Below are 25732 nucleotides of genomic sequence, written 5' to 3'. Positions count from 1 at the left end.
TATCCATACAAGTTTAAGAACAAAATGAAATGTAATATAAATGGATTCAAAAAAACCATCCCATTACATTTATAAACCCAACATGTAACAGAATAATCCATCATGAAATTTTAATAATACAGCATGGCTATACATTAAAAAATAGGCTATTTAAGTTCCTTAATATTCAGTTATATAATTTTGTGAATCAATTTTGAGATCCCTGGTTATGTTTTGTTTACCACTTTAATAATATACTTTTAGTCCTATACCTTTTTTTATTTAGGGAAAATAGTACATATATGTTTTATGAAGTTAATCTATTATGCTTTATTTTCCACATTCTGTTAAATGAAAATTTGCTGACAACATTTAAAAGAAAAAATATCATAACACAATACCACCTATATTTAGAGAGAAGGAAAGAGAAATGTTTTAAAGATATTAACTAGTAACTAATATTTTAGGAGTGAATAATGATACAATTACATTCAAATGAAATTTTATGAACTACCTTTCCATAAAAAATTTGGTAGTATTAAAGAATAAATGCTATTAAATTCAATTTTATGATATCTGGGCTTTAATAATACTTGAATTTTATACAATAAAATTATCCTTAGCCAATAAATGGCATTGATGAATCAACTTTCCCCCTGAGACTCTACTTTTATTTGCTACTTTACTAATTCATCATGAAAAATAAATATCAGGCAGCTATCTCTAGCATGGTATTTGTCACATAGTAAATTCTCAAAATGGTTGAAGCATAAATTAATGAACAAGTGAACAAATCAAAATCTAATTTAAGCCCAAAGGGAGTATGAATACAAAAAAATTAAGTATTTATATGAAACAATGTAGGAAAAAGTATGATAAATGTATTATGTATTTAATCACTTAACCAAAATGTTGAAAAATACAATTGCATAAAAATATCTTACACTAGTAAACTGGTATGTGCAAGGAGACCTATTTCTAGAATATTCCTTGTTTCGTTATCTGTAAGGATCACTTTCATACTACCATATTTTGAACATTCTTGCAGAAATAATTTATTTGACATCCTCTATAAATGTCACAACAACAGTATCTGTTCTAGTCACTATAAGACAAGGCATGATTTACAGTGGCATTCTATACTAGGCATTCCTCTCACCTCTTCAATCTCCGGAACGTCGTCAGCCAGGACCTCTAACAACAAGGTTTGAATGGTTTCCCCAGGGGCAAAGGTCACATTACCTGAGACAACTCGCAGGTCGCCAGTAGCAAGCTGTCCATTAATGGTGGCAACCCACTGAATAGTAACATTGCCGAGTGTCCCAGAATTTCGAATTATTGGCAGGTTTACCTTCACTGAATTAAACTCAGGTTCCTCTACAATAAGTTTAGTAATCTGAAAACCTGAAGGGCAGAGCAGAGTTGATTTCACATATAAAATAAAACTGAATTACACAGATCTTAACAATCGCTGTCCTATAGTCACTTTTTCCCCCCTTATGCAATCTAAGTAGCTAACCGCCATACAATCAAGAGTAACATGCTGTGATACAAAGTGGTTGGGCTGCCAAAATTTCAAAATGATTTTTCATTATGATAGAAGCAGAAATCACAAATCCAGATGCCCACAGGGGTCAGGCATACACCAGTTGTGAGTGAAGAGGATCTAATGAGTTCTGTGACTAACTGCACAGTGCAAGCCTGGTCCAAAGGGACAGTGGCTATATGGCTCCCATGACGACGCTATGCGGGAGAGGGGGCTGGATGTTGCCAGACTTTCCTACTAAACCAGAAAGCCCAGATATCCAAATTTTTGTGTAAATTTCTATATATTAATTTTTTAAAGAATTACCTAAGATTCATAAAACACATCTAGGAGCCAGATATTATGTAAAAGGTTAAAAGATTGTGACTTCCACATTTATGCAAAGGTTCTAAACTTTTGCATAAATGTGGAAGTCACAATCTTTTAACCACTAACCACTGCCAGTGAGTGTACAAGATGCTGTATATATCAGTATTAACAAGTTAAAAAGAACATGATCAAATCAATTCTTCATCCCTAAAAACAAAGAAAAGTATGATCTATGCAAACAAATGAAAGAGAGATACAAACTAATCTGGTTACCAAATAATCCATAGGGGTCATCAGAGGCCTCAATAATAATGATTGCCTCTGTTAACGCCCCTAGTTTGGCTCCTCCTGTTGTTTCATTCAGCAGTTGCACAAGGAAAGATTCTTCCAGCTCAGGGTAAATGTCATCAATGATATATATTGGCACAGCTTTACTGGTTTCCCCTTCTAGCAAGACCACATCTGATGAAGCTATACTATAGTCTTCACCTACAGAGACAAAAAGCAAAATGCCAAGACTTATTCCACAATATAATAAACATGCCACATAGTAGGGGAATCTATGATGTATCAAATTTTATGGATGTACTTGGAAAGACTTTTGGGGGAATATTTACTAAATTTATTCTAAACAAGAAGACTTTACCTGTCTTGCTAAAAGAGAAGGGGTTGGGGGTTTGATGTCACAAAACAATGAAAAAGATTTCCTAAGGGTGTTTGAGTTCACATGTTCATTACTTTGAATAATTATAAAGGCAGTGTTTATTAAAATCCATTTCATTTTCAAAACTAAGCTATCAGCTGTTAAAGTGTTTATATATTTTTGGGACTTTAGATATAGATATGGATAGATAGCCATAGGTCATTTATAACCACAAGATAGCCCTTTATCTACAAAAGAAAAATGTGTATAATATTTTTTAAAACAAAGAACAAGACTAGAATTCTAATCTCACTGGGGAAATAAATTATACTGTTGCACTGATATGGGCATGTCAGCATCATCAATGTTATAGCTGGAATCTATGGACCTTTCTACAAAGTTGGATTAAAATCTGCTATTGCATAACTGCCTAGGATGACTTTGTTTCTGGTCCAACAGTGGTTGGGGAAAGGAGAGAGGACACACACACACACACACACACACATCACCTGGGGAATACGTGAGCCCAGCTTATCATCTTTTCAAGAAAGTCTCATATCCAGATAATTTATTCCAAAAAATCAAGCCTGTTACCCCATCCATTCACACTCATGTTCCTTTGAGTGCATACTAGAAAGAACCTAATTGAATTGCTCTTAGGCAACTCTCCCTCTAGGTAACTGCACCACCAAAGAAGGCAGTCTCCTAATGTTTGCATTTGGCAATGAAATCACTTTGCTTATACATAAAATAGTTCATGGCAACCACTGTCTCTTCCATGTTCTTAATAAAGAAGGAAACAAGCAAGATAAAAGGGTCGAGAAACAAAACTATTGCCAAGTACTGTGGTCATATGGCTGCACATTTTATCTTGCATTCTTTCCTAGGTATCATTTACATGAGTCCCTTTCAAAAAACTAAAAGGTACGCAGAGAAAATCTAACCATGCTTTCCTTAGTTTCTTTTCATTGATTTGTGCATATTTTGGCCATCAGAGCTTTTACATTCATATACAATTCACTAGCAGTTTCCATAAATTCTACAAAATCAGTGTCATAGATATGTGATGAAAGATATGCATTTGTTCCTTTAAAAAGATGCAGGAGTATTGTTGTTTTCTGGCTGATTTTTCTAACTACATCTTTGAGGTTTGTTAATCAAGGATAAAATCCCCCTCTAAAACACTTCACTGCTCCTTAGATGACTTTTCTCACCAGCTATTGCAGTTATTGGCACAGCTTTAAACTTCACAGAAACATCTGCAAATGCTCCTCCTGTTCTCGTCACATTGATAATGGGTCCAACATGATTTTCTGCCACTCGAACAAGTGGAGCTGATAGCTGAAGAATTCCAAAGGCATCATCATTGGCAATGATAATTAGGTGAGCGATAGTTTCTACCTTAGGTCCAAGGCGTGGAGAATTGGGAACTGAAAAAAAGAAAATCTATCAAAATTCTAAGAACTAGTCATTAAGCCTCAGCAAGATTCCATCAACCAAATGTGATCATAACTTCGTGTTTTCTCTCTATGAAATATTTTTTTAAATATATCTTATTGATTTTTGACAGAGAGGAAGGGAGAGGGAGAGAGAGTCAGAAACATCGATGAGAGAGAAACATCGATTAGCTGCCTCCAGCACACCCCCCACTGGGAATGTGCCCACAACCAAGGTACATGCCCTTGACCGGAATCGAACCCAGGACCCTTCAGTCCGTAGGCTGACACTCTATCCACTGAGCCAAACCGATTCAGGGCTCTCTATGAAATATTATTACTATGTAGTAGCACTAATCTAGACATTGTGTGTACAAAAATAAATTAAACAAAAAGTCCCTACCCTTATAGCTTTATATTCTATTGAGATTTTTATTATAGAATCCATAGCAAACAAATAGTTAACGTACAGGTATAATTTAATAAGTATTAGAAATTTGTCAGAAAGCAAAAAGAATTAGAGTATAATAAATCATCGCTTTGCATATATTATAAGAGATAATGATGAAACCTACAGAATTTTGATCTTTTAATTAGCTACCAGTATGCCATAAATTTTTTTAAAAACAGCATTTCAGTTACAAAATTGAATAGTAACTTAACTCCATGACCTCAATGACCAGCTGTAGCAAATCATCATACTCTAATTAAATTACTGTGTCTTTGCTTCAACTTTCCTCCCTCACAAACCTGTTCCTCTCTACCCCTTCTTAGTTAACTCAACTACCTCATCTGGAAAAAGCGCTTCAATGCTACCCCAATGCTGCTATAAAAGAGTGAGTGCAATAATTTTAAGGTTCTCTTCTTACTTTACACTGATTATCAAGAGAGCAAAGCTTATTTTGAAGTCATTTGGGACCTTCCAAAAACTACCCCTCACACAGAGGTTCAATTCCAGCCAGAACCCTTCCCAAAACAATATAAAAAGTGGTCTTTTAACACAAACAAAGCATCTAAAACTTTTATTAGAAGTAAAGAATTTTGAGGTCATATTTAATTTTTTTGTATTCTTTCTAGAGTTCATATTTAGAATATCTCTAACAATGATGGTATTTGGAAATATGTGAAAATGTATACAAGTCAACACTTTCAGACAAATTAACCTAAAAACGAGTAACAACACCATTTAATTTCAACTATATAGGCCCAGGTCATGCTAAATTACATCATAAAGTTACAAGTAGAAATCAGTATAATTAAATTCAACTAAATTAGAAAAGAATGGCAGTGACAGAGAGTTGTAGCAGCAGATGACTTTTTTTGAGTGTACACTATTTGCCTGGCGTTGTTCTAAGCACATTTCTTATATCAAGTCATTTAATCCCCATGACATCTCTATGTGGTCAGTAATATTGTCCCAATTTATAGATGAGGAATCAGAGCCACAAAGATGGGGAGGAAGTTACCTGTAGGGTTTGTCTAATCTCTTATATACAATTACTCATCAAACCTCTCCTGAAACTTGATTACACTCAGAGTAGAGTAACACAGATCCTATCAGGTTCTACACTGATTCTGCCTATTAAAATCTGAATCGATCTCACACAGATTTGCCCTTAATTGTTCTTTAATTATTTCACATATGGCTTATGCCTATCTTGGACTGCCCCAAGCCTGCTGTATGATTCCAGGGACATATCAAGCATAAAATACATCATTTGTTTCTCCCCTCCCATAGCTCATTGATATTCTACATGTACCACTTTATTATTAATAATTATTCACATATATTGAATGCTTACCATGTGCCAAACACTGTATTAGTTTTCACATATATTATCATATTTAAGTCCTATAATATTTCTGTATTGCCCATAAGGACACTGAGGCTAAAAATGATTATGTCCAATTTTATTATTATAATTGGAACATAGTTATCTGACACCAGTAACCACAACTCCTAGTCACCGGTATATGTAGTAATCCCTCCTTGTTTTACTTCTATCTATCTCACTTAAAAACTGTGTGTTCCTTGAAAACCAGGCTCTATTATATAATTATTACTTAATAAGACTGATTGGATTTTACTTCAATTTATTTGCTAGTTTAACTGATTCTAAATCTTGATGAGAAAAAAAAGAATGAAGTATTGTGTGAGAATTTTAACCTTAACTGTTATCTAAAAATGTAATGTTAGCAGTTATCCTATAAAGTAAATTACTTTCTATAGCCCTGAGCTACAATTACTGACATTGTGGGCAAGAATGTTGCTTATTATACAGTATATTCATCCAGATGTTAAGTAAGGTCAAGAAATTTACTTGTAAGAACCATCACCTATGTGGCAGAGCATGCTCAACATGAGATCTTGGAATCTGACTCTTTGGACTATGTAATTCCAGTTTCCTTAAAAAGGTTTTGTTTTCATATAACTACTGTCCTAAAACTGATAATAAATTGATCTTAAATTAATATGGCAATATTTTTGCCTTTACTTCTTCCGTTATTCCAGAAAATCTAGATTCTTTTCACCTTTCTAAAGTTTTATGTCCACTTAGAAAATGTGACTAATGAACAAGCTATGACACAGTAACCGCTTTCAATTCCATCAGCTCAAGCCCAGCTCTCTACCCCTACCCATACTACCCTACTCTCTTTACAATGCCACTGAGCCACACAATACCAGGGAGAGTGGCTTATACTTTCCAATAGAAGCTACCAGATCCTCTGTGGATCACTCTTGATTCCTCATTCTTATCCCAACCAGGGTTTTCTCAACTCTCTCAATGACCCACAAATTCACAGGATTTCTTAGTGCTCCACAGCCCTGTTGCCCTGCCCTCATGCAGTTGTCAGATCCACTTGGCCAATACAAAGAGCCTCTGTTGCTTAAAAAATCTTCCAGAGTTGATTAAGGTGAGAGGCTCCGGCTCTTGCTACCAGGACTGTCCTTGGAATCTATGGATTAATTACAGAATGTTTTGGAAGTTACAATATATAGTACAACTAGAGGCCCTTCGTGCACCGGTGGGGGTCTCTCGACCTGGCCTGCAGGGATCAGGCCGAAACCAGCTCTCCGACATATTGGATTTTACTTCAATTTATTTGCTAGTTTAACTGATTCTAAATCTTGATGAGAAAAAAAAGAATGAAGTATTGTGTGAGAATTTTAACCTTAACTGTTATCTAAAAATGTAATGTTAGCAGTTATCCTATAAAGTAAATTACTTTCTATAGCCCTGAGCTACAATTACTGACATTGTGGGCAAGAATGTTGCTTATTATACAGTATATTCATCCAGATGTTAAGTAAGGTCAAGAAATTTACTTGTAAGAACCATCACCTATGTGGCAGAGCATGCTCAACATGAGATCTTGGAATCTGACTCTTTGGACTATGTAATTCCAGTTTCCTTAAAAAGGTTTTGTTTTCATATAACTACTGTCCTAAAACTGATAATAAATTGATCTTAAATTAATATGGCAATATTTTTGCCTTTACTTCTTCCGTTATTCCAGAAAATCTAGATTCTTTTCACCTTTCTAAAGTTTTATGTCCACTTAGAAAATGTGACTAATGAACAAGCTATGACACAGTAACCGCTTTCAATTCCATCAGCTCAAGCCCAGCTCTCTACCCCTACCCATACTACCCTACTCTCTTTACAATGCCACTGAGCCACACAATACCAGGGAGAGTGGCTTATACTTTCCAATAGAAGCTACCAGATCCTCTGTGGATCACTCTTGATTCCTCATTCTTTATCCCAACCAGGGTCTTCTCAACTCTCTCAATGACCCACAAATTCACAGGATTTCTTAGTGCTCCACAGCCCTGTTCCCTGCCCTCATGCAGTTGTCAGATCCACTTGGCCAATACAAAGAGCCTCTGTTGCTTAAAAAATCTTCCAGAGTTGATTAAGGTGAGAGGCAAAGGCTCTTGCTACCAGGACTGTCCTTGGAATCTCCGGATTAATTACAGAATGTTTTGGAAGTTACAATATATAGTACAACTAGAGGCCCTTCGTGCACCGGTGGGGGTCTCTCGACCTGGCCTGCAGGGATCAGGCCGAAACCAGCTCTCCGACATCTCCCAAGGGGTCCTGGATTGCGAGAGGGCGCAGGCCAGGCCGAATCCATGCACCGAGCCTCTAGTATGCATACAAGATCTTTGGTTAATCTCTTCCTGCCCTCCTCCATCCCCTCTTCCCTCTGAGATTCATCAGTCTGTTCCATGTTTCCATGCCTGTGGTTTCCAATCCTGTATTGAGCATCTGCCCCCTAGTGGTCAGTGCACATCATAGCTACCAGCCGGCTGGTTGCTTAGGCTTTCATATATATAGACTAGAGGCCCGGTGCACAAAATTCATGCATGGGAAGGTGTCCTTCAGCCCAGCCTGCACCCTCTCCAATCTGGGACATCCCTCTCGCAATCCAGGACCGCTGGCTCCTGACCGCTCACCTGTCTGCCTTCCTGATCGCCCCGAACCGCCTCTGCCTGCCAGCCTGATGCTCCACTCTCCAATCCGGGACATCCCTCTTGCAATCCGGGACCACTGGCTCCTGACCGCTCACTTGTCTGCCTTCCTGATCACCCCGAACCACCTCTGCCTGCTGGCCTGATGCTGCTAACTGATCCCCTGCTGGCCTGATCGCCCCTAACTGCTCTCCCCCTGCCAGCCTGATTGACCCTAAGTGCCTCGGCCTCAGCCCCTGCCACCATGGCTTTGTCCAGGACATCTGGAAGACATCTAGTCTAATTAGCATATTACCCTTTTGTTAGTATAGATAGTTACTAGAGGTCAGTTACACTGGATTACATAGACACTTCTAAAACTTTAGGCTTGGAATGTAACAGACTTTACATTCATGTTTTCAAGTGTCCCACTACTATTTACCCTATAGGTAAACTAAGATGATGCTTTCAAATTTAGAGCTTAATATTTTTATAGAATTTCTACTATACCAAATTTTTAACTTATTGTTTTAGAATTATTTATAATAATAGTAATAATAGTAATAATACACTAACGGATACTTACTTGGACGATTCTGTACTTTCTCTATTAAAGTAGAGTTGAGTAGTTCAACAAACACAGACTCTGACCTTTCTGGTTCATCATCATCCAAAATTGTAATCGTTATTGTGGCCTCACTCTGATTGGCTCTGAAAAGAGCAAATCCAGAAGCTGGTATATAGTCCCTTCCTTGAGTTGCTCTGGCTAAATTAGGTGGAAAATAAGGTGGTTTTTCCATATCGTCCAATGTTGCATATGTGACCATGATTTTTCCCATGAGGCCTTTTAACCTTATTATTGACAATGTGATGTTCTGAGTTGCTTCTTCAACTTCAATAGGTCTATTTTTCTCAGAAAAGATGAAGACTCCATAAGGATCATCACTAGCCAAAACTATTAATGTGGCATTAGTATGAACTCCCAAAGATCCACTGGAGACATTGAGGATTGACACAGAGAATGTCTTATCCAGTTCTGGCTCTTCATCCGGCAATATTTCCACTGTGATGTTGGCACTTTTTTGCCCAATTTCAAACGTGACATTACCAGAGGTGAAGGCCAGATCACCATCTGGATCGGAGTCTATGCTCCATAGCAAAGTCACTTGAGACAGAGCTCCATGACTTCTTATAATCTATAAAATATTGAATATTAACATGTATTAAAAGAGGTATTAAAACCACTAACTTAGAAGTTTGTAAATACAGAATGATAGCAATTTTATATAAATTGTTCTAAAAAATATGAGATTCTTAAAGGCAGACATCATGTACTAACCCATTTTTGAAGACACAGAGAGTCCTATTTAAAAACTGATTGTTGCATGAAACAAAATACTGACTGAACATTTGTAGCTTATAAGTAAACTATATCTGTATTTTTGCAATTAAAATATACATAAATAATAAAGTAAATATAATTAAAATGTATTATATTTAAGAACATTCATTACCATTTTTGTATTTACTGAGTATATGATACATACTTCATTGTAAATAGATGAGTAACATTTTTAATGAAAAGTTAGCCATAAAAGTTGTTTTTAAAAACAAATTATAATATTTCCTTTATCTTCAATATAATATGAAAAACAAACTCACCAAACACATATTTGACCCAAGGTTACATAAAATACATCTAAGAAGGAAGAAATGCTTTTGTCAATACGTTAAGAAGATAAAGCTTTAAAAATGTTCCAAATAAGTTCCAACTAAACATGATTTTAATTTATACTTAAAATATATTGTCTCAAAATAAAATTTGAGACAGAAATTTTATAAAACTTTATCCTCTGCTATAATCCTTTTTTATTTTCTTTCTTGAGTAATTAGTCTCCGTTGCTGAAGTTGTTCAATTTACTCCAGAACAGTTTATTGAAGATCTGTCATAAGAGTACAGGAGGGATATATTTTGAGTGATTTTTCTTCATTCTTTATATACAATCTCAGGAAGCTGAGCAAGCTTCTAGCTCCCCTGAGTTATTTAACAATAGAAAACTATTCAAGTCCTACTGGAAAAAATGCAGATTAGGTACACACAAACACATACATACACACATACACCCTGTATAGTGCTATTATTATTGCTGTCCACAAACACTTTGGGTTTTCTTTCCTTCTGGGAAAGAGCTAAGACAAGACTGCACTTCTCTACCCTTTAACATTAGCATGGTCATGTGATTTGCTTTAACCAAGGACATTTAAGTGTAAATGCTCTGCTTCCAGAAAGAAGCCAATATGTAGTTCTCCACATCCACATTTCCCCTTCTTAAAGACAGAGTAACTGTTAAGATGTGGCCTCTGTAACCCTCAGTCCCTGGCCCTGAGCAGGTCTGCCTGTGGGTTCTTAACTTTAAGCAGTAAAGATTCCACAGCACGAGTCCAGGTGACTTTAAAGGTACATTTATTAAAGCTGAGGACAATGAAAGAAAAAAAAGGGCTTAGCATAGAGTAAGCAACAGGACAGCCTAGGCTGGGCAGCTTTGTTTCTCTAAAAATGCCACAGGAAAGGAATAAGCCAAGGCAGGCTGCCTTAGCTCACTGGGAAGTCTCATTAGGACAGTGGTTCTCAACCTTCTGGCCCTTTAAATACAGTTCCTCATGTTGTGACCCAACCATAAAATTATTTTCGTTGCTACTTCATAACTGTAATGTTGCTACTGTTATGAATCGTAATGTAAATATCTGATATGCAGGATGGTCTTAGGCGTCCCCTGTGAAAGGGTCGTTCGATCGCCAAAGGGGTCGCGACCCACAGGTTGAGAACCGCTGCATTAGGAGAAAACGGGGCCGTGGAGACCGGTTCAAGGGGATTAGCCTGAGACGAGCTGCCACTGCCCATTTCTCTACTGGTTGCAAGTCTCATGGGGTCCCTTAGAGTTTAGGAGATTTGTGCCTGTGTGTGTGGAAGAAGGGGGGGGGAGGAGGAGAAGGTTCAGGAATGCTCCCCAGAGGGAAAGCTTGTGCTGGTCCTTTGTGTTGAGGGTTTTTATTTCTCTTGCAGGTGGGCATCTTAGGGGGTCTCAGAGGAGGGTTTCAGCAGCATATTCATCAGTTTTCCAGGTGTCCCCTTTCAGGGTCCTGGTCTTCATTCATTGGTCAGCTCTAGGGCAGGGGGGCATTTGTCATTGCAACTGGTTCTGCTGTTGCCCACCTGGTTTTGCTGCTTTTCTGGGCATGGAACTAAAATACAACTGAAGCCTAGATGTTCTCTCTAGGGAGGTAACCTTCTATTATCTGCTATAAATTGCATGGCCAGTTTGTTCAGCTAAATGTCTGTTTTCCTGGCTTACTGGCCTGTTTCACATAAACAACTAATGATTGCCTATTTAAGTTTGACACATACACGAGTGACAAACAAAACTTTGTTGTAGTAAACTACTTGATAGGGGCAGAAATAGAATGTTGGGGAACCATCTAGAATTGTAAGAAATATTAATCATGCTCTGTTAACTGTGATTGTTTTTCTGATTAAAGAAGGCACTTTCTTATCTGGCTGGCAGTTACACAAGGGACCTGGGAGCTCACCTGGAAATGCAGCTCATCAACCCCATTTGGAGCTGCCTATTATCCTATATAATAAAAGCCTCGGTGGTGTCACGCCCTCGCATGATGTCATCACAAGATGGCCGCCACAAGATGGCCAGCAGGGGAGGGCAGTTGTGGGTGATCAGGCCAGCAGGAGAGGGCAGTTGGGGACGACCAGGCATGCAGGGAAGAGCAGTTGGGGGTGACCAGTTGGGTGCAACCAGGCCGGCAGGAGAGGGCAGTTAGGGATGACCAGGCTGGCAGGGGAGGGCAATTGGGGGCGACTAGGCCAGAAGGGGAAGGCAGTTGGGAGCCATCAGGCTGGCAGGGAAGGGCAGTTGGGGACAATCGGGCTGGCAGGGGAGGGCAGTTGGAGGCGATCGGGCTGACAGGAGAGCAGTTAGGCATCAATCAGGCCAGCAGGGGAGAGGTTAGGGCAGTGGTTCTCAACCTGTGTGTCTCGACCCCTTTGGTGGTCGAACGACCCTTTCACAGGGGTCACCTAAGACCATCCTGCATATCAGATATTTACATTATGATTCATAACAGTAGCAACTTAGGGGGTGATCATGCTGGCAGGCAGAAGCAGTTAGGGGCAATCAGGCAGGCAGGCAATCGAGCAGGCCTAAACCGGCAGTCGGACATCCCCCGAGGGGTCCCAAATTGGAGAGGGTGCAGGCCGGGCTGAGGGACACCACCCCCCATGCATGAATTTCATGCACCGGGCCTCTAATCATGAATAGATTAACAAGTTTCCTGCAGAAACGGAATCACCAGCGCTTGCATATCACTAAGCCCTTTGAAGATCCCCTCTGCTTATCTGTTAAGTGCCCATTTGGTAAACTACTTTCCCATATAATCTTTGTCCTTTTACCCAATATAAGCAGCTGGCTTATGGTAGGGTACAGAGCAGATTTTTGTGGATGGCCTGCTACTCTCCCATATTGCCAGCAATATTGGAATAAACACTCAGAAATGATTCAACCCTGTCTCTGCTTAATTGGCTCACATAGTGATAGGCAGCATGGGCCCACTGATTGTCCGGTTATATATTGAGATTTTGGAGAAGTTTGTTAAACAGAATATCTGAATGAATAAAAAAATATATATGTGCTAAAGCTCCATTACATTCCTTAAAGAGTCAAGAATCCTCAAAATCATAAGATAAATTTGTATGCAAAACCAAAGACAAATGCTAAATCACTATTTAATGGTAAATTTGTATTGTTTGTGCCACTAGATTCATTCCCTCCACCTACATAGAAAAAATTGACCTAAAATACACCTTCATGATACAATAAAACAGTTTTAAGAGAACAGAACATGTCTAGGACTGCAGGAAAATAATGTACTCACATTGAATATAACAGTGCTGTACCCGTCTTCTGGTTCAGTTCCGCTGACAACGAGTGACTCAGGGCTAAATTCAAATACACCATGAGCATGGTCAGAGGCCGCAATTGTCACTAGTATTTGGGAAGCCACTCCTAAACTGGCTGCATGAATAAGTTCCAACAAATAGCAAGAGAATGTTAATCAGTAATTTATAAACCAAAGGAAAAGGCAGGCAACAACCTTTGAAAACAGTTGTACTATTCACTGAGTACTTCTAATTTGTTTTAGAAAGGCTGACACGAATGGTTGCCACACATATTCATGCTTTTATGACCTTTCTCTATTTTGGTACCAATGTGATACACAAGTGCTGCATAAGCATTTGCAGATGAATAAGGAAAACTTGTTTTTCTTTTTCTTTTCTGTGAAAGAGAACATTCTTCCATACAAAGTCTATAAGGAAAGTCTCCCACGACCTTTACTGACCTCAGAAGAACATGAGCCAAATGACTTTTCCCTTTATGAAACAGTAGTTTCCCTATGATTTTTGTTAATCTGACTGAACTGATTCTTGGTTTCTAAATGTGCATTAATTTTAGGCCAATTTTTTTTCATCATATTATGATATTCTAGATCTACCTCTCCTAGCCCCAAAGAGTCCAATCCTATAACTAAAAAGGTATCCAAATCTAAAGAAGTAATTCTTTTCCTGAGATGTTCGACTTTTATGTTTAATGGATGCAGGCAAAAATAAATAAGTAAACAAATCCAAAAATAGTAGAGTCATTAAATACAGAGATTACATGATGCACTGAAGGAAGTTAGAAATGAGAGGGGTGGGAACATGAGTTCTGACACTAACATATAAAACCTGACATTGTGAAAAAGGAGGAAGTTCTTCCTTAAGAAACAAGTATTCTATGTATTTTCTCCTAACATAAAAAATATTTGAGGGGAAAAGGTGAATCACGTTTGTATATAAATATACTTGAAAAATTATCATCTTTTCAATATTTCCTCACATTAATTGGCAACTTATTCTCCTCATTTATTCTCTTCTTAAATTCTTTTTCCCATTTGTTTTGACTAAATGCTACATATAAAGATTCATGGTTCTTTTTGCAAAAAAAAAAAAAATAAAGTGATTCATTTAACATGAAAATATAAATGTTCTATTTATGTCTCTTTAGGTATTCAAGACTATGTAAAATGTTTTTCAATAATCACTTGTAAATTATATTAAAGCAAAATTTCTATTCCAATTAGAATCAGGAAACTGCAGTAGGCTCATACAGAGATGAGAATCTAAGCTTTGGAGGCAGGCCGACTTGATTCTGACTTGATCACTTTCTAGCTGGGTGACTATAACATGGGGCAAATAATACCTCATAAAGTGCTGTGATGGTTAAGGAGATAAAATATATGAAGGACTTGTGTATAGTAGGTGTCAATATTGGTTAGTAGTTTTTGTCTCTAAAAAGGAAAGTTAAAATGTAGGACAGTAAACGGCCTTAGATCAGCTGCTTACCACGTTTGTGAATAGTTGGAAGGAAGAATTCCATGTCCCCATCACCACTACCACTGCCATCAACCCTATAGAGTTCAGCAGTCACTTTTCAAGGAGAAACACAGAGACACAACCCACACAACACACATTGACACAATGAGAAAATTAAGAACTCTTAAAACATATCCAGTAAAGAGGAAAATGCAGTAATATTCATCAATAATATGCATTCTTCCACAAACACACACACACAAAAAGATAGATCTGTTAAGTGGTAAAAGTATAAATTAGTTAAGCTACCAACTTACAAAAACATCATTCATAGCCTCCGGAAATACTCCATGTAAGCTGTAATTGGTATTTCCCATTTCTGCCAATTTAATTTTAAATTTTCATTTACAGAAATGTAAATTGTTTTAACATTTTAAATATTTTAAAAATATTTGTTTGTGGGTACACTCAGACCTATATGCCTCCTACAGGTACCTTATCAATCACAACAACCAATTCTAAATTAGGGAAATGTATCAAACATTTCCCTCCAGCCACACATTCAAATTCCCCCATAGTTCACCATTTTCAGGTTTGATTACCCTTTTGCATCTGACACTGTGGAAAGAACCCTAGGCAGGCAGTCTAAAACTCTCTGCTTCAGCCCTGGCTATGAGAGATACCAGCTGTAAAACCTTCAGCAAAGCACTAAGCCTCTTGGTACCTCAACTTTCTCACCTACAAAAAAAGTTACATTTTATAGAATGGCTATAAGGATGAAGTAAATAATATTATGAAAAATAAAGTACCTTGGCAATAAACAAGGACTATAATTAAGAGAAAGCACTTTTACCTTTACTTCCAATACATCTTATCCCGCCACCATTACTTTACCAAATGCTTGCAGACAATAAAGACAGGAAGGGGAGCGATGATAGCAGTGGGGGGAAAAGAGGAGTAGAAGCAAGGCCACATCCATACCAATATGCTTCTACTGGTGTCCTTGACCTGCATGCTAGTCTTAGATCTGTCCTGCTCTTCTGTTCCCCTCAACAGGACTGGGATATACAAGATATGAAAAGCTATGGCACCCCAAACCTGAAATGTCTTAAAAACTTAAGAGGCAAAATAGATTTCAGAGAATATCTACTGCATGGCTTTGCCCCCATATTATCCACTAGTTATTAGAAAGAAGGGTGAAGTTCAATACCAACGTACTCTGGCTAGCACATAACATCTATTCAGGGGGCTGGCTATCTTAGGTGGAATCAGTTTTATAGACAAACTAGTATGGAATGAGGGTTAATTCCTTGACCCTCAGCAGAATTTCGCTCTCAAGCTTTTTCACTTCTCAGGCAGTCTCATGGTTATATGACTCAGCCAGTGGAGGACCATATCTAGATTCCTTTACCTCCCATCTCAACTCACTTGGGTAGAGGGAAAATCAGATTCTCTGCCACTATTTGCTTACTAAGAAACTGCAAGACTTGTTTTCAAATGAGTACTGAGGCCCAATCAATACACAGCAATGCGTATTATAAAGATATGGGAAGAAATTTCGACATAAAATCACAAGTATTACTATGGTCACAAATATCATTTCTGAAGAATATTCAATGTTCTTTATCAATCAATACTAGGAAATTATCAATAACATATGTTCAATTACATAGTATTTTTAACTATAAGTGATACAGAGAACCACTTTTTAAATAATTTATAGTGACCTTGGATTAATGAATTCCTGCCATGAAAATAATGGAGATCTGGGGACTTGTCCATAGAGAACAAGCAAAGCTGGTATTTTAACATGCTACGTGCCAAACAGGCCACCCATCATATTTTTATTGTTTTATGCAGTCAACCAAACTGTAGTGCTGTTTAATTATTTCCCTAGCCTGCCCACCCATGCTTTCATTAGACGTTGGGGAAATTTTGCATACTTAACCCAAAGTCTCACTACATACTAAAAGCCAATCATAATACTTCTGTCCTACCCCATCTCTCCCTGTGGATGACGGATACATAGTACTATGACTCTCTTCATCAAATATCCTATATAATAAAAGGCTAATATGCAAATCGACTGAATGGTGGAACGACCAGTTGCTATGATGCGCACTGACCACCAGGGGGCAGACGCTAAACGCAGGACTCTCCCCTGGTGGTCAGTGCACTCCCACAGGGGGAGCACCGCTCAGCCAGAAGCTAGGCTCACAGCTGGTGAGCACAGCGGTGATGGTGGGAGCCTCTCCCTCCTCTGCAGCAGCACTAAGGATGTCCGACTGTCGGACATCCCCCAAGGGCTCCGGGACTGCAAGGGCTCAAGCCAGGCTGAGGGACACCCCGAGTGCATGAATTTTGTGCACCAGGCCTCTAATGAAGATAATAATGCCAGGTTATGTAATGAAGAGACTGCCCTGATGAATAACATAACAATTCTCAAATTTCTTACATTCACAAAGGTAATGTGATACATATCACATGTATTCTATAACACCTTACTAGCACCTGAAAATCAAACGCATTAATACTTCTGCAAAGAAACATATATAAAGAGTAAATGTAAGTGGGATAATAAAGATTATAAATAGCCTCTCTTCGATAGATAGGAGTTTAACTAAAAAATGAATTTTTTTACTCCAAAACTCTTTGATAATCAGAGCTTTCTGAATATCAGAATAGAGGATAAAGAACTATTGACCTGTTTTATTGATAATCACCTCATAATAGATTACCTAAAAGGATTAGTTCTTACCTATGCCACACCTGGAGTAGCTCTAAAGGAGCTATTGTAAAAATTAAATAAAGGATCAAAGGAAAGAACTGATTTTAGGGGCACCAACTATGACTGACAACTACAATTTGGTGATTCAGAGCAATTATCCTATTTCATTCTAAAAGCACACCTACTTTAGGAAAAGACCAACAGGTAATAAAAAGAGGGAAAAATACCACAGTAGATGGCATCCTTATAATAAAAATTAGAGATATTAACTCAGGATTTACCAATCCTCACAACAAAAATATATGTAAATGAAACTATGAATTTAATATTGATTTCTAAAACTAGTATTATACATTTATGTAGGGAGATAAAACATTTTCTTTTTACCAAGAAAAGGATGATCCATCAGATTGTCTATATACATTAAGCAATTATTAATGTTCAGACTGTTCTTTCCAAAAACTAGTAATATACACATTTATGGAAAAAAGGGTAACATTAATTCAAAGGAACATATTTCCATAACAGAATGTACAATCATGGTGTGTGGACAAATATTTGATATTTTTGAGTCACCAGTCTTACCTCCTCCCTCCAAGTTTAACAGTTCAACTTTAAAAGATTTTTCCAATTCAGGGATAGAATTATCAGTTATGTTAACAGAAATGTATTTATATCTTTCTCCTGGTTGAAATTCTAAGGTACCAGCAGCACTCTGAAATGCAAATGAGAGATTTATCCATTAGATTATAATTATTCTGTATGTGAATGTACGAAATGAGAATATTCTCTGTCCAAAATTATTTTAAATACTGAAACAGAAGAACATAAGTAAATATAAAATTAGAAATACTGAAGTAAATACTTATAGTGTTCAATATAAATTCCAACTAAATATTCCCCAACTAAATAAAATAAAAAATTTTTCTTTCTTATTTGCCTATTCATCAAAAATTTAATCCAGGCAAATGAGAAATATAAATTTCTGAAGAATTCCATGAGATGACCAAAATTCTCTTGAACAAGTATGTTTAGAATTACTTAAATTATATAACTGAGTAATTTAAATATATAATACATAATAATAATGGCATTTCTGTCCTGAGAGTTTTTCCAAGCAATAATAAATATGGGTCCATTGGACATTAACTTTTCCTTGTCTATACTTGAAACTGCACTTTATAATATAGGTCTCCCATGTTATAGATCTTCACATACTACAAGAAACAACACGTTATTTAAATTCAGTCTTAAGGCCCTTTTTTCTATTTCTTATATAAGCATTTTCCCCTAAACTTATGAGCATACATTTTTATATTAAGTTTTTCTAATGCTACCTTGTGTAACATATATATCATCTTGTTGAACTATTAATGATTTCAAAGGTAAAATAAGCAACCCAAGTACCAACTCCTTTAATCATGCATTCATTAACTTTTCTAATACTTATCAAACATATATAGCATGTGCATGGCACCATTTTCAATACTTCAGATTCAAAAATGGTCAAGACAGCCCAGCCAACATGGCTCAGTGGTTGAGACTCTACCTATGAAGCAGGAGTTCATGGTTCGATCCTGAGTCAGGGCACATACCCAGGGTTGTGGGCAGTAGGGGGCATGCAGGAGGTAGCCAATCAATGATTATCTCTCATTGCTGATGTTTCTATCTCTCTCCCTCTCCCTTCCTCTCTAAAATCAATAAAAATATACATATTTTTTAAATGGTGAAAACAAATCTCTAACTCCATCAAGAACATTCCAGAAGAAGTGTAAGTATGTAATACAATAATTCAAACAGAGTAACAATTGCAATAAAAGACACATAGCTCAAAAAAGGAAGTAATTAACTTTTCCAGGAGTATAGTTGTCAGTGGGGTAATTCTGCAAATCTTAACAGAAATAACATGTGACTGTCTTAGGAAACCATCTTTCTTGACCTTAGCAAATCTTACACAATTGGCCACTTCCTCTTCTGGAAACATGTTCTTCTCCAGTATTCCATCATATCCCACTCTCCTGTCTTACCTTCCTTTCCAGCTCATCCTTTTTAGTGTTGTTTGTCAATTTTAACATTCTCCTGTGATCTCTAAAAATTGCTGTTCATCAGAATCTAAACTCTCTCCTTAGACAAAACTATCATACCCTAGGCTTTTAATATCATTTATGTGCTCCCAACTCTCAAATTTCTTTTTCTAACCTCTGATTCCAGACTTAAGTATTAACATCTATCTCGAATTTTTCATATAATTTCTGTTAGAATTTTAAATTCTGATCTTCCTTAAAATCTATGCCTTACCTAATCCTCTCCTCAGCACAAAGTTGTAGAGTAGCAAGTTGATTATGCCAGGAACAAAGGAGTCATTTTGATACCCTCTTTGCTTTATCCTTCACATTAAACAATCCTCAAATCCTACCATTTAACTCAATATTTCTTGTGCCCACCTACTTCATCTAAACTGTTACCTGCCCAGTCCCAGATACTATCATCTCTTGCCTTGCTCCATAAAATGGACTATTTACTGGTCTTTCTGCATGCAGTGTCTACATCTTCTAATTCCATTCTCCATGGGTCAGCCTAATGATAGCTTATAAATACGTAACAACTTCAATTACTTCTCCTTGTTTTCACAATAAAAGCCATAGAGTCTGTAGAGCCTAAAATGATCCAGTCTCTGCATACCTTATCTTTTATCACCACAACTATCTCTCATCTTTCCAGAAATACTGGTCTTCTTACTGTTCTTCTGCCAGCCTCTGCTTTTCCCTAATTAGGGCCATTTTACCATTTGATTCATGCCATTTTACCAGTTTCAAGTAATTCTTTCCCCTTCATCTAGCTCAGTGGTCGGCAAACTCATTAGTCAACAGAGCCAAATATCAATAGTACGATTGAAATTTCTTTTGAGAGCCAAATTTTTTAAACTTAAACTATATAGGTAGGTACATTGTTATTAACTTAATTACGGTACTCCTAAGGCTTAGGAAGAGCCACACTCAAGGGGCCAAAGAGCCACATGTGGCTCGAGAGCCGCAGTTTGCCGACCACGGATCTAGCTTACTGGTTTTCTCCTCCAACTTTAAACTTCAAAGTTCAGCACGGATATAAATTCCCCAAGAAAGCCTGCCTTGATTAACCAGACTATGTCATCACCCACCTGTCTCTCAGAGTACCAGCTCTGAACACTTCCCACAACTATGAGTCAGTTATTAATCAGTTGGTTAATATCACTTGAGAGCTAAAGTAAACACCTGGATAGTGAGAATCACCTGTATCTTCATATATGAGAATACAGTTCAGAACAGTGATATCTGATATTCAATTGTCTCCTATTCTGTACAGATCCTTCCTGGCACCTCCCCACCCTCCCTGTAACATACACATGTACTCACATGCACAGCTTCAAAAATCTTACTTCTGTGTTAACACAGACCAGAGATAGCTGAAGCATCATAGAGACTTGGTAAGAGCAAAGGTTATCAGGTTTCCAGATATAAAGATTCAAAGTAGTAACAAGTGAGAAACAGGGCATCTAGGCCACTGAAAATCCTCACAAATGTCCCCTAAGGTATTAGCTTTCCAACAGTAATGGAGAAGGGGAACGTAGGTTTGTGTTGTTTTTGTTTTAGTTATTAAATTAAATGCTAATCCAACTGGAAAGTGGGAATGTTCAGATTACCTAGAAATTGAAGACAATATAAGAACTAAAGTGTTCTTTAAGAGGATGCAGAGAAGACAATACTAAGCCAAGCTGAGATGTCTTGTGGAATATGTTTCATAGCAAACTAGGTAAAGATACAATAAATGTCAGGACAAGAGAAATTTAACTAGGCTTTTTTCCCCAGCACCACACTGCTTCTCACTTGGAGAAAAAAAAATAATTAAAATTGAAAGACATGAACATATAATTTCTTTATCATTTTGGTTTTGTTTGATGGATGCAGACAAGAGGATTTAAAATGTGTAAGAAATACAATTTTAAATATATCAGAACAAAACCTATAACATTAAAATAAATACAGGTGAAGCCTATGACAAATATAAGGTCCCAGTGAAATCAGTATGATAGCCATTTAAGATTCTGGCTTCAAGGGACTGAAGTACATTAATTTACATAAATTTAAAAAGCCATCGGTGCTTCTTTTCCTTGCTTAGTTATGTCCCAGGTACAGTGCCAAGTCCCTTCCACTCCTGCCGAGGACTGTGTGTTTCACAGGAGCAAATACCACTTCGGAAGGATGAGGTGATTTACCTGGTAGTCCTCAGGACTGAATGCTGTCAAGGACACTGTTCTATATTCCGCCATCACCCTCCCCAGGAGTCCTTGTGCACGGACGACCAATAGCCTAACTTCTCCATCTTCCTCCTGCACCGTGACGTGTGGAACAGTGCTTGCAGGCAGGGTCATCGTGTCCTCAGGCCGGGGGGGCAGCCCGGTGGAGAACTGCAGCAAGCCTGGCAGATACAGAGAGAGGCAGGGCATTCTGGCCCAATTTCTTATTGGGAAGAATTTCTTATTCATTTGAAACAGTCTTGCACAATTGTTTTGATCATTTATAAAGGACTTTATTGAAGATTTGATTAAGATGCTTTTGACACAAAATGTTTAGTTTTCAGAATGTTAAAAATTAAAGTGTTAATTTTTCTTGTCTCTACCCAAAAAAGTCTTTAAAAAAACAGACCTATGTATCAATCAAAAGAATAGTGAAAGGGTATTAAAGTATATATCATCAAACATTTACTCATATTTGGGTCTCTAGAATTCATTCTTGAACTTAAGATTTGTAATACATTTTTTAAATTTAACTATGAAAACAGAGTTGAAGAGCCTCCCACTTTTCCTACACAGACTTTTTATTTATCTTTATTGTTGAAAGTATTACAGGTATTCCTTTTTTATCCCCCATTCCTACACAGACCTTTTAATAGATATTCTTGCTTTATTCCTACAAAAGAACTATTAATTTTCAATGCAGAAAACAGTTTCAGTTTTATTAGGACAAACATCTATAATAGTTCCCCAATTAAGGAATTTATAACTTTTCAGCATAAGACAAAAGAATTTAATATATACTATATAATAACAACTCCACTTCTTAACGCTTAATAAATTACAAAGTATTTAAATTAATTAGATGTTAACTTATCATACTAGGATAATATTTTTAAATGTTTTGATAGCCATGTATAGAAACACTTTCATTCATTTTAAATAATCCTACATATACTTTTGAAAATATATTATTAAACTTCAGAAATTAATCTTTAAATTTTCCTTCATAAGCAATGTCCCTCAAAATGGGAGCTTAGAAGCAAGAGGGTCTGAAGGAGTTCTGCATAAATCATTTGTAAAAAAATCACTTAAGAATTGATTAACAAGACCAAGTACACCCAGCGAAGAGAGAATTATTCTTGCAAAAGGGCTTAGTTACCATATGGATGATCACTGGCTTTGATAGTGATATCTGTAGTTTCCTTTTCAGGATCTATACTTGCACCACTGGTGGGAGTTGAACCTAATTTCCCATCTCCAGGAATTGCAGAAACCAATGTCACACGGAAATACTCATTTAGCTCAGGAATGTCATCATCAAGAACATATATATTCAGAACCTAAACAAATAAAAATCCAGAGGCATTAAGCAATGAGGAATGTATAAATTATTTATCACTTCCCAGAATAGAATAGCAATTAAATTATATTTGTGTTGTGTGTTTTTTAATATATTTTTATTGATTTCAGAGAGGAAGGGAAAGGGAGAGAGAGAGAAAAACATCAATGATGAGAGAGAATCATTGATTGGCTATCTCCTGCATGCCTTCCCCTGGGGATCGAGCCCACAACTTGGGCATGTGCCCTGACCAGGAATTGAATCATGACCTCCTGGTTCATAGATCAAAGCTCAACCACTGAGCCACACTGGGCAGGCTAATGTTAATTTTTCATTAAGAAAGTAATACATGACACAGCCAATGTGCTCACTACCCAAAATAATGTCACTGCTCTTTAACTAAAAGGAACACTCAACAGCCTGATGATTTAAGATGTCTTGCCTCTAGAATGCAAGCTGACAAATGTTGCTATGAAAAGTGACTCCAAAGCATCAAGTGTACATTAAAATTGAAGCAATAAATATTTTTCAAGTGTTGATACATACTAAAATAATTGTTCATTTTAGTGAAAAGTGTTTGAAACTGATCAAGGTATAACTAAATGTATTTTTTTTAAATTAATTCTGAGATAGGAAGAGGTCTCATCCCAGTTTCACTTACAAAGAGTGTCATTTATTTCTGGAGCATCTATTCAGAAATGCAATGATGGTTCAACAAAAGTTTTGGTAACACTGGAGAGCACTTGTAATTCAAAACAAAAAAAAATCACCTCATTCTTTCCAAATTTAAAAATAAAATGAGATTATAGTTATAAGAATTTCTCATTGCCTGAAAGAATACCATTCAGAATTCTGCCGTTTTCCATTGTATCGGTAATAACAAAATCCCTGCAATAATAAACCTCCAAGCTATACCACCTTTATTATACTGGGATTAAGGTACACATAAAACTATAACACACATCACACCATTCAAAATCCTTAATTTTCTTTTCCATAAATAAATACAAAAATATTCTAGACCAGCCTGCATGGCTCAGTGGTTGAGCGCCAACCTATGAACCAGGAGGTCACGGTTCTATTCCTGGCCGGGCACGTGGCCGGGCTCAATCATGGGTGTGCAGGAGGCAACTAATCCATGATTCTCTCTCATCATTGATGTTTCTCTCTTCCTATCCCTTCCTCCCTGAAATCAATAAAAAAAAATGTTTTTAATATTTTATACCCTGACACATACCTAATTGCCTAAATATTTTAAATTGCTTAAATATCAAGAAGCTGCAGATAAATACCAGAACAGATCAGAAAGAGCTTTCCAGGAGCCTGTCAAAGAAACAAAGAAGGTAAGGTTTACCTCTGATCTCTGCCAAGGAAGGAATGTGATAGTTCCACTGGCATTAGCAAAATCATCAACAAGGTAATTAATGCCGTCAGATTCGATCTGCGAGATGGTGTAAAAAACATGCACGTAACCCAGAGCTCCTCGGGTCCGCTCCACCACACACGAAATGGTGGACCCCTCCTCTGCAATCTGAAATTGAACATAAAATATTTATAATTATATTGCAATTCAAATCAGTGATACAATTACAATGCTTCCATAAAATCCTTTTACCATAATCTTAGTTCTATAAATTTCTACAACTCTAAGGAGGCTTCTACATCCCTCCAGAGATATTTTTGCCTGCTAATAAATAAATAAATAAATAATTGACTCCATTCATTGTATCTTGTTCTTTTATAGGGATAAAGAAAGCAAACAGAACGATAGTAAATTAACTGTGCATATAATTCATTCATTGATACCTTCTGTGTGCCAGCCACTATACTAGATACTATGGATACAAAGGATTTTTTGAAAAAATAAAAGCACAGTTCTTTCTCTGGATAAGTCTAAAGAAAAAGACAACTCAAATTCTATGAGTGAAGCACAGACAGAACAATTGGGGCAGAAGTCAGAGGTAGAGGGTGAAACATGACATCAGGAGAACACTCCAGGCCTGAACATGATATAATTGAGTGGATCAGAGGAAATCATGTTGAGGGTGGTGTAAGTGCAAGTGGGGAGAGCCTTGAGAAATGCCTGGTGGGGAGAGAATAGTTAGGTCAAGGACATTTATGTCTTGCTTAACTTAGTTTTGATATTTCTGTCATATAAACATAGTCATTCCTCAGTATCCACAGGTTATTTTTGGTTCTAAGACCACCCACACCATTAAAAGGTTTCAAAATCTGCAAATGTTTAAGTCCCTTATATAAAAAGGTGTAGTATTAGCATGTAACAGGGGTCCTCAAACTTTTTAAACAGGGGGCCAGTTCTCTGTCCCTCAGACCGTTGGAGGGCCGGACTATAGTTTAAAAAAAAACTATGAACAAATTCCTATGCACACTGCACATATCTTATTTTGAAGTAAAAAAACAAAACGGGAACAAATACAGTATTTGTATTTGCATGTGGCCCGCAGGCCGTAGTTTGAGGACCCCTGGCATATAACCTACACACATTCTTTCTTATACCTCAAATCATCTCTAGATTACTTATAATACCAAATATAATTTAATGCTATGTAAATAGTTGTTATGCTGTATTGCTTATGGAATA

General features: G+C 37.0%; 1 protein-coding gene across 1 annotated transcript in view; it reads right to left on the bottom strand.

Moving 5' to 3' along the window:
* ADGRV1 (adhesion G protein-coupled receptor V1) overlaps positions 1-25732 on the bottom strand; it is a 462684-nt gene that overhangs the window by 361676 nt on the left and 75276 nt on the right. Inside the window, exons 22-31 of the mRNA XM_005871499.2 lie at positions 24485-24661; positions 22951-23131; positions 21771-21973; positions 18104-18233; positions 14821-14904; positions 13314-13453; positions 8956-9565; positions 3692-3907; positions 2108-2323; positions 1139-1383 (exon numbers count right to left, since the gene is read on the bottom strand). Of these exons, the coding sequence (XP_005871561.2) occupies positions 1139-1383; positions 2108-2323; positions 3692-3907; positions 8956-9565; positions 13314-13453; positions 14821-14904; positions 18104-18233; positions 21771-21973; positions 22951-23131; positions 24485-24661 (2202 nt within the window). The remainder of the gene's footprint in view (positions 1-1138; positions 1384-2107; positions 2324-3691; positions 3908-8955; positions 9566-13313; positions 13454-14820; positions 14905-18103; positions 18234-21770; positions 21974-22950; positions 23132-24484; positions 24662-25732) is intronic.

The sequence above is a fragment of the Myotis brandtii genome, unplaced genomic scaffold (genome assembly GCF_000412655.1).
Source record: "Myotis brandtii unplaced genomic scaffold, ASM41265v1 scaffold344, whole genome shotgun sequence".
Classification (NCBI taxonomy): Eukaryota; Metazoa; Chordata; class Mammalia; order Chiroptera; family Vespertilionidae; genus Myotis; species Myotis brandtii.
This window is presented reverse-complemented; position numbering and strand designations above follow the sequence as displayed.